The sequence below is a fragment of the Amblyomma maculatum genome, chromosome 7, assembly GCF_055883805.1.
Source record: "Amblyomma maculatum isolate TAMU_Amacu chromosome 7, ASM5588380v1, whole genome shotgun sequence".
In the NCBI taxonomy this organism is placed as follows: Eukaryota; Metazoa; Arthropoda; class Arachnida; order Ixodida; family Ixodidae; genus Amblyomma; species Amblyomma maculatum.
In genome coordinates this window covers 11,289,968-11,299,921 of record NC_139350.1, presented here as the reverse complement: position 1 = coordinate 11,299,921, position 9,954 = coordinate 11,289,968, and the positions used below count along the sequence as shown (strand labels likewise).

The following is a 9,954-nucleotide window of genomic DNA, read 5'->3' as shown; positions in this document are numbered from 1 at the left end:
TTCCAGAACCTCCGCTTACAGCAGGCACAGTTGCAGCATCTACGCAGAAGTGCGCAACTCTTCGCCAAGTTTACACAGCTGTTCAACAAGGCAACGTGCACAAACTCAAAGTGGACAACTTCGACGCTTACCGCAGGCGAGCTACAGAGTTGAGCACCCACCGCGACTGCATCCTATCAGGATCCAGAGTTGTGATTCCGAGAGAGCTACGCGCACAAGCTATCTCTCTCATCCACGCCGGACACAGGGGCATCGTTTCCATGAAAGCGTGTGCCAGAAGCTATATGTGGTGGCCTAACATTGACCACGACATTGCAACAACAGTCCGAAACTGCAAGCCTTGCTAAAGCAGCCGGAGCAATCCGCCGAAAGCTCCTCTCCCAGAATGAGAAAAGCCACACACACCTTGGCACACCCTGCACATTGATTTTGCAGGCCCAATTGAAGGCTGCACTTTCCTTGTGATTGTAGATGCTTACACCAAATGGCTTGAAATAAGGGAAATGCGACAGACGACTTCGGCAGCAGTCATTGACAACCTCCGATCACTGTTCGCAACATTCGGAATTCCCCGCAAGGTACTGTCGGACAACGGAACACCGTTTGTATCTGCAGAGATTCTCAAGTTTTATCGCGACAACGGGATCTCATCAGTCACATTGGCCCCCTACTACCCAGCGACAAACGGACAAGTCGAGCGCTACGTGGCCGAGCTAAAACGTGCCCTTGAAAGAGACCAGACAGGGTCGCTGCAGCGCTGCCTTGCACGTTTTCTTTTCAAGCAACACACAACATTACAAAACACGACAGGCCAGACCCCAGCGAAAATGATGTTCGAGCGTGAAATGCGGACGCAACTCACAGCTATTCTCCCCGAGCCAGAAAACAGAGACGACCCGGGAAGAAAAACAGATTCCGTGCTGCGGGACACTTGTTGAGGGGCAGCACGTCCTCGCCCGCCAGTTTCTCACAAAACCACGCTGGGAGGAAGCTACTGTTATGAGACGCATAGGCCTGCGCTCTTGGCTCGTCAGCATACATGAAACAGTGGCATGCCGACACCTCAATCAGCTGCGTGGATTTACGACGCCTTCCGAGAGCGGTCCGGCAGCAGCGAGGACATCTGAACCATCCTCCCACATAGCCTGGCATCTCTCCACAGAAGAAAAGACTGCACCCAGGGCAGACCTACAAAGCACAGCGGGCAACATCCAGCCTACAAGTGGTCCTTCCCTGTGCGCACGGAGCCAGCGTGTCTCCACGCGTCCTCGCCGACCCCCTGCACGCTATCAGGCAACTTTTTAAGGCGGAAGGAAGTGTTGTGTACGAAGTGCTGTGCTCATCCGTTATGTTGTGAATGGAGCAGTGCGTGCTAATGAACAGGCCCGCACCCCTCTTGGTGCTTCGCCGGGAGGACTCGCCGCCTGCCTGCGCTCAGCGGGATGCCCCCCATGGCGGGCTCCCTCACTCTCCTCTAGTTCTGGGAAACAAGCCCCATCCCCATCTCCGACATCCGTTCCCTCCGTTCTTCGCCCGGCAGTTCGGCCTACGCCTCGGCCTACGCCTCGGCCGACGCTGGTCGCACCCTCTTACCTAGTGAATAAACGAAGTTAACAGTGTAACAGTAGCGCGTACGTCTTTTCTACATCGACAACGAGCAAACACGACAGCAACATAACACTGCGAGCCTTTATAAACAAGTCTAATGCCATCATGTACAGGAATACGAGAGGAGCTCGATTTGGTTCCCCATGCCCCTTGTAAAAAATACGTACTGGATTTGACAGTTTTTCCTTCCTTGGGATGCCTTCTGTGTTGAGCGTTGCATAGCTAGTCTGTGGAAAGCCACATTTAGGACAGTTAATTAAAATACAAAGAAATATACATTGCCAAAACAAAATGACAAGCTGCTGCAGTGGCTCAGTGGTTATGGCGCTCGGACTCGGACCTGAAAGACTCAGGTTTGATCCCAGCTGCAACTGCCGCGTTTAAATGGAGGGCAAATGTTAAAGCTCCATGCACTGCGAGATGTCAAGGCACGTTAAAGAACCCCAAGTGATTGGTCGGGCTGGAAACTACAGAAAACTAGCCTGCGTTAAGATGACGGCTGGTGTTACCATTAAAGGAGGGATGGGGGACAAACCAGTTCAGTTCAGTCGTTCAGTCGTGTCAGACTCTTCGTCACCCTATGGACCATGTCACGCCACGCTTTCCGGTCTCTCATTATCTTCCTAACATCACAAACTTCATCTGCAGCGCCTCGAGGATGCCATCTAACCAACGCGTTCGCTGCCTACCCCTTCTCCGGCGGCCCTCAACCTTTCCCAACATCAAATCTTTCTCCAACGACTCCTCTCTTTTCATCAGATGACCAAAGTAGCTGAGCTTTAACTTTAGAATTTGACCCTCCAATGAGCAGTCGGGGTTTGCTATAGTACATGAACACATGCTGGTACAGATGGTACATCAGATGACTAAAGTAGCTGAGCTTTAACTTTAGAATTTGACCCTCCAATGAGCAGTCGGGGTTTATTGCTATAGTACATGAACACATGCTGGTACAGTATCCATCTATGTACTGTGCTCTGTCAGTGCGCACTTAAGAGCCCCAGGTATTTGTAATTCCGCTAAGGCCTCACAGCCCGAGTGGCTTTGGAACATTAAACCCATCAAACCAAGCGATACCCAAAGTGCTAAAATTCAGCAGTAGCGATTTGAACCAAAGGTCTCAGTGTCGTAGCTTGGAGCAATAGCTTTGGCTCTGTTTTCTAGCTGTAATGGGCACTGTAGTGGCTTAGTAATTATGGTGCTTGGCTGCCAATCCGATGTAACTCAGCAGCAAGCCACTCTCACTACACAGAGGGAATGCAGCCCGTGCCAGCCAGGCAGTGTGGTCTCTTGTAAAACCAAGCATAACAGTGCTATTGCTCATGAGACTAGGTTCGATAGGTGAACTACAATTTTTTACTTCAGTCTCGTTCAACTTGGTTGGGAAGGGGCACAAAGAGAAAACTTCTAGAGTTGCACTCCAAGGCCACACACTTTCTCACAAGAGCATGAGGACTGCACACTAAAATGGCACCTGCTCGCGTTCCTTCTCTGAGTGCTGAGAAGGAAATTCCCAGCTGGTTGTCCCTAAAAGGAGCGCTTCGCACCAGCTCCAGCTTTTCTAGCAGCACCAAATACTGGGGCAGCAGGTGCGAAGGATTCCCTTCAAACACAGCAAGTGCTTGTATAACGCCCAAGGAACCATCCTGTAACTGTGCAACACAGTTCACTCTCTTGGGCATCTTATACTCTTCAGAATGCCAGAGAATTCCGTTGAGCTGAAATCTGTGGTAATAAGTGACTTTTGGAGGCAGATATCCTAAGTGATTTTCCAGAGCTACCTCTAGCCTGATGTTACCACCTGAGCCACTCTGTCGCTGATAAACAACTACCCCCCCCCCCCCCCCCCCAGGGAGTGCCACTCCAGTCCTGCCCATGGTCTGCCGGCCAACCATCCTTTCAAAAAATGTCTTTGCTTCAGACACTACGATTCTGTCTGCCCACAAAGCAAGGTGTTGCCACCAAATAAAAGCATGAGTTATCTGCTCGGCAACACACTGGGTCCCAGAAAAGTAGTTTAAAAGAATGGCATTCCGTCCTTCAAAGGGAAAGCAGGACGTTGCCCAAAGAGGACCCCAAGCTTCCACAGAATCTGTCAAATGTAGCAGCTGGTGAACATTGTATGACATGTTTTCCTTGCCGTACAAAGTTCCCATTTGCAGCACAAACTTTTCGAGCATAACCCTTGCTTCACGTAGGTCTTGCTCGGTGATCTGAGCTTTAAGCAGCAAATACATGCTGTAAGAGAGAAGCAAAAAATGTTTAAAAAATTGACGGGGCAGAACTGGTTTCAGGACAGTGTACCCATAAAAAAGCAAAAGAGCCCGTAACTCTGAAGCCTTCCAATAGGCACGGTCCTCAAACCGCCTGGGGGTGCGGGTTATCTCTGTTGGAGGTGTTATTGCCAACAACAGGCTATTTAACTGTGATACTTTGGTTCCGATGTACCAAGGGCAGTCATGGTATTCACTCTCTAGCCAGAGTTTAAGCAGCTGTCGCATGACGCCAAGACATGCGCAGTGCTGATAATCTGGGATGAAACCATCCACTACATCAAATCGAGGAAGGGTCATGGCAAGGCAAGGCCCTTTAACTCCATTAACAGGCTCTGAAGGAGTGCCCTTCTTGGCCTCTTCAAGATGGTCCACAGCAGTCCTGCGCTTCGGAGCGGGATCCATATATTCATAAGAGGAACCCCCGCGATGGTAACACCAGCCACACCCATAAAAACCATTAAACTGTTTGCAGTTGCGCACTGCTGACCGAGCAACAGCATCCACTGAACATGAAGCTGCAAAAACCCTGACTCTAACTCGTTCCCCATTTTTTACGAAAGAAAACCCCGTTGCAAGCTTCTGTAGCTCCTTTGTAAAGGGTGTAAGGAGGGTGGTCATGTTTGGTTTGGTAAAACCAAACCAAAGCCTGCCCTTTGGTTTGGTAAAACCAAACCAAAGGGCAGGCATAAGCATGTTTTGCTTGCGTACTTTGGGGTCCAGTTGCAGTATTTGGCACTGAACAGGCCAGATGTCAAATGCTGATTTTTCAAAAACTCTAATTCCATCTGTATTCCATAGAAGTGAAATATCATTGCTTGAAAAATCAGCAGACAGCCTGGCATTATCAATGCCATCCCCTACATCTCTGATCATGCCGTCTCTTTCAACTTGAGGTACCCACTTCAAATTCTGCTGTGCAAGGACCGTTTCAATTTGCTCTTTCAAAGGCATCACAAGAAAGAAAGGGCAAGAGGCTATATCAATATCCCGCTCGCAGTTTTGGCAGTGAAGTTGAGTCACAGGAGTCGACCTCCCCAAGTACCCTGCACAATCAAGGCAATAGAAATGTTTCTCTGCACCAGGTACGTGTGCACCTAAAGCCTTAAACAGCATGTATTTAGACCTTGGGGCTTTACCCGGGCTAATAATGTTCATCATGTCCAGTAGGTCTGCTATGGCTTGGTCACTTAATTTGTGGCGCATCACGTAGGACAGGACAAGGGCTGCCACTTCGGTTTTTCCATCGGCGAATGGGATAGCGGCTCCTTCAGCTCCGTAGTCGTCGGAATCCTAAAAAAAATCCCAGATGAGTTATAAAATTCATGCGGCATAGGCAATTCAACTGCATGCACCTCACAACCTGGTCGTTTTTGTGGCCCGGTTGCAACTGGCAGCCTGCTATGGGCAGAGGCTGGCAACCTAGCCACCTCTGCCTACCATGATCACACAATTCCGTCTGTGACTTAGACTGGCACAGGCTTCAAATGGTCGGTGCTGCCAATGCGTCAGACAATTTTTTCTGACATGGAGGTATTGGCTTTCGTGTGTTAAAACTTTTGATATTGCACTAATATCAGCTGGGGAAAGAAATATTTGTCCCTACTGAATTTACATTAAAGCCTATTAAAACCAACACATCGACAGATGCAGCCCTTTTTGACAACCAGTGTAATACCACAGAGTGTTCCTACAGGGAGTTCTCACTGGTTTACATTTGTTAAAATTAAGTTTCATCTGCACTGTGTCAAATTGCAGTACTATCACACTAAACGAAGTTAGATATCAGAAACGTTAGTGATATCAAAATATTACTTATGAACAAGGATCAAGATAAAGGTTATCATTTACAGGACACATGAGAGACGAGCTGTCTGACACCGGAAGTGTTATATTTGCACTTCATGTAAAGCTTTAGAGTGTGAAGATACCAGTATATTAATTTTCCTCCACTGCATTATAGACTCTGCAATAAAAATTACCATTTTTCACATATAATGAGCTCAGTTACAATTATTGTTTTGCTGAAAGTTGTGTCTTTGCAATTAGTGTTCTATATGAAACCTAAGCATTCCAGCGTTTCAGAAACTGAGCATGCTTACCTGAGAACCTCCTCTCTCTTCATGCGCTGAGGTGTCTGGATCAGTTGGCAAAGCTGAAAGTACTGCCATCTCTTCCTGCTTTGATAAAAAAGAAACGCGATGAGTCCAACGTTCATCTTTTGCCTCACTCAATAGTAGCTTAGCTCAGCTTTATTTTCATAATTATTGAAGCAGCCTAGAATGTTGCCATAATGAATGGTAATTTTGCTGCTGCTGCGAGGAATAGCAAAACAAGTACCTAAATTTATTCACCTCGTATGTGCTGCACTGACAGCATAGCACACTCACTGCTCAAATCATCAGACGACAGTTGTAAATGATTCAATATTGCATGGGAGCTCTTAAAACCCAATAGGAGGAGTAGAACAGTGAACATAACAGGTACAACCCCAGGGCAAGCCTCAGCCATATACCATATCACTAGGCTGTGTACTTCCCGGTTTTAACTGAAAAAAGGGAAATTAGAACTGCCACTAAAAAAATTGATGGAATCGGCTTAAACAGAAAAATGGCATGTTCATGCTAGCCTAGGTCCATTTCTCTTCAGAGTAGAGAAATGGACTACAATGGCAGTCAGAAGGGGGGGGGGGGGGGCTACGCCATGCCAGAAGCCTCATTGCACTCACATTAGCATCTTTGCTGCAGCAATGGACCATTTGAGGAAATCTAAGTGCCAGCTTTGCTACACGGTTTGTTTTTCAACCTAAGAATTAATTCCCAGATGACACTCCTGGATTTTTCATGGAAGTAGTAGTAAGATATATGCTAGGAGAGCTGCCGGAAGAATTCAGTTCATCAAAACAGATCTAGAGACTTGATCGTGGTTCGGGGCGAGGGCAATATGAAAGAGCTCAATTCAAAGTTCCACAGTTATGGCCAGTACACGGTGGTTGCTGTTGTTGAGCCTACTTTGTTTTAGAAACTGCATGCATGTCACTGGCTAGTATTAGCCCAGCATCTTTGCACATTTCAGGTTTTCCTTTGTCAAGCGCTACTGTTCAGTGAGCATTCTCAAAATTGCGTGCTGTCAACACGAAAGAGCACGCTGGCATGGCTGATAACGGTCTATGTGCACCTGCATTTAATGCCTTTGCTCCAAGGTGAATAAAGTTTTTGACCTTTTTGCAGAAATCCTTTGTACTTTGGGATTTTTTTTTTCAATGATAATCGCCATGTTTTACAGTTTGCAACATGCAACTAGCCAAAAACACCAATTTCAAGATTGTATATAGACGGCGAAAAATGTTCGCCAAATTTTCGAAAAATAAACATCGGAAAGTACACAGCCTACGTATAACCTCGTGCAAGAGCTACACCCATACATAGGCCGTACATTTTCGATAACTGAAAAAAAAAAACAGTTGTACAAACTAAAAAAGGTTTATTACCCTTTAAATTCTCACCTTAGCAATTATACAGCTTTAAAGCTTTAGAATCATTATATATACAAAACTGACAAACATATACCCTGAGACATATATGCAGACCTCGACCATTTATTGGGAATCAATGAGGGGAAAACAGGGGACGCCTTTGGCTGAAAACTGACTGACCGGATTTGCTACACAGCACTTCACCAATCACAAGCCACAAAGTATCCCCTAGTGTCGCTGTCAGGAACAATTTCGGGCCCTGAACAGCGTACTGAATTTTAGCCTTAGCGTTGCTGGAGTTTAAAACTGACTCTTCACAAGTGAAAATGTAGCACATATTACTTTTTTCGAACAAATTTCACATATACATAATCGAATGTGCAATGGAAAAATAACTTTATAAAGTGATAGCATTGCCAATGATTAGATACTTCTCTTTTATGCCTTTTATGACCACTATAATCTCATGAAATTGTACCTTGTGGCAGACACAAGTAATTGAGTGCAGCCAGGGCCATAATTATTGCATACTGTCATTGTGACAGAATTATGTGTTGCTGTCTGTGGCACAGATGGCTGTGGCCACACACCGCTTCTCTCAGAGCCACATGCGGCTACTCCTAATGGCTGGACTCTGCACATATACAGCTCAGAGTCTACTAAAATGTTTGTTTCTTTTTCCGTGGTTACCTAACTCCTAAATTAGATAAAAAAAGAACAGTTCATGTTCCACCCGCTGTGATGCTGGAAGATGACTGAGGCATGACATGAACCTTGTTAAAGCTTTTTATGTTTATCCACATTCCTTCTAAAGCAATGATGATAACATGCTTTCTAAATCACTGCAACCACTTTTCACATAATTATTGTGACATCACTGCTTACAGAACCTCCGTCAAGGTAGCATAACTTTGGCACTTTTGCCGAGATAAAGTTTAAAAAGCTTCGGCGGGGTGCACATTAGAGCTGTGTCACTTTCTACTCATCAAAGTGTACAGGGCATCAAATGCTCTTTTGTGATGTGGCTTGGGGATAAAGGATGTGAAAGCAAAAGATGATTAAAGAGTATTAAAGAACTGCTGACTTTTTGGGAGATGTCCTCACTGTTTCCGACTATAGTGACCACTATTGATGACTACTCTCCTTTACAATGCTCCGTGAGCATGACAAACAGACCTCATTGTATTGTAGTATGCACCATAGGAACTATGTAACATGGTAAGATTAAGCTCATTTTCCCCCTTGGTCAAGCTTTTTCCTTGTTTTAGTAACAGCTCAGCAACATATTCTACTTTGCTGTGGGCACTTAGCCAGCTCTGCGACTCAGTGTCAGCTTCCTGTGCGCGATATGAAGGATTTGAACCTTGCATGTTTTCCACATCGCACTCTGCTAAAATTTCTCTAACATTAAACTTCAATGTTCACTTTTTTTTTGCTATGCTCAAGGCTCAACAGGAATTACATGAAACAAGCACAAACACAGACAAAAGCTTCTGTAAAACTTTTTAAAGGATTAAAAATCACTCTAGGTCGAAAGCTAAAAATTTATTTTACCTGTGTGGTCACGATCTCATTCAGAAGAAGGCCATTCACATCTGTGCCTAATGGAAAGGAACATCCTGCTTCAGCCTAGTGTGAGAAAGAGTTATCAGTTTAATATTTTTCCACTAGTAGCTAACAATCAGGACAAAAAGGTTCTTAAGAGACAAATAAAGAAAAGGAAAATATTTCAAACACTAAATAAAGCCCCGCAAAGAAAGACCGCAATGGAGGTGCCATGTGAAAACTCAGTAAACTTTGTTATCTCAATCCGTCCTGTGAATTGGACACCAAGCTGCATGATCCGAAGTTTATAATGCGCAATTATGAAGTTCCTTGGATCAGAGGCAGCTGAATCAAATCCAATAATGCGCAATTATGAAGTTCCTTGGATCAGAGGCAGCTGAATCAAATCCAATTACTCAACTTACTCAACAACTATGTGCTGTGCACATTCTATGCCAAAAACTTTTTACACCTGCCATGATTCCAGCAGCTCTTCTGCATCCTTATCCTTATCGGTGCTCTGGGTATTGTGACATCAAGGAGAACAGCCGTTAAGGTACATCAGCGACTTCCACCAAAACTGGGGCAGACCATTAACATATATTCAAGTAAAGCTGCAAGTATATTTGATTTTGCTCTTTGTAGAGTTTAACGTCCCAAAGCGACTCACGCTATGAGAGACACCGGAGCAAAGGACTCCGGATATTTCAACCACTTGTGATTCTTTAGCGTGCACTGACCTCGCACAGCACAGGAACCCGTTTTGCATTTCGCCTCCACTGAAACACAACTGCTGTGGTCCCGTTCAAACCCAGGTACTCCGGTCAGTAGTCAAGCGTCTTTACCACTGAGCCACCTCGCCAAAGACAAATACAGAGCTCTGTACAATACCTAATGCTACATAGCTTATTTAAGGTTTGGCAGAGCTAAAAAGAGCAAATTGGGAGTGCAGATACTTGTTACGACTACACTTAATCACCAAAGATGTTTAGGACGAAGCACGATACTAAATACTATACAAGGCATGTAAGCATGATGTCAATTTGAACTCCA

General features: G+C 45.4%; 1 protein-coding gene across 1 annotated transcript; it reads right to left on the bottom strand.

The window, feature by feature from the left end:
• Nucleotides 1–2,969: 2,969 nt before the first annotated feature.
• Nucleotides 2,970–6,055, bottom strand: LOC146182710 (uncharacterized). Its single transcript, XM_084609589.1, has 3 exons — nucleotides 5,984–6,055; nucleotides 3,913–5,174; nucleotides 2,970–3,333 (listed from the first exon to the last, which is right to left on the bottom strand). Exons 1-3 carry the CDS (start codon nucleotides 6,050–6,052, stop codon nucleotides 2,970–2,972), a joined length of 1,695 nt encoding a protein of 564 aa, XP_084465715.1. The 5' UTR covers nucleotides 6,053–6,055.
• Nucleotides 6,056–9,954: the final 3,899 nt, after the last annotated feature.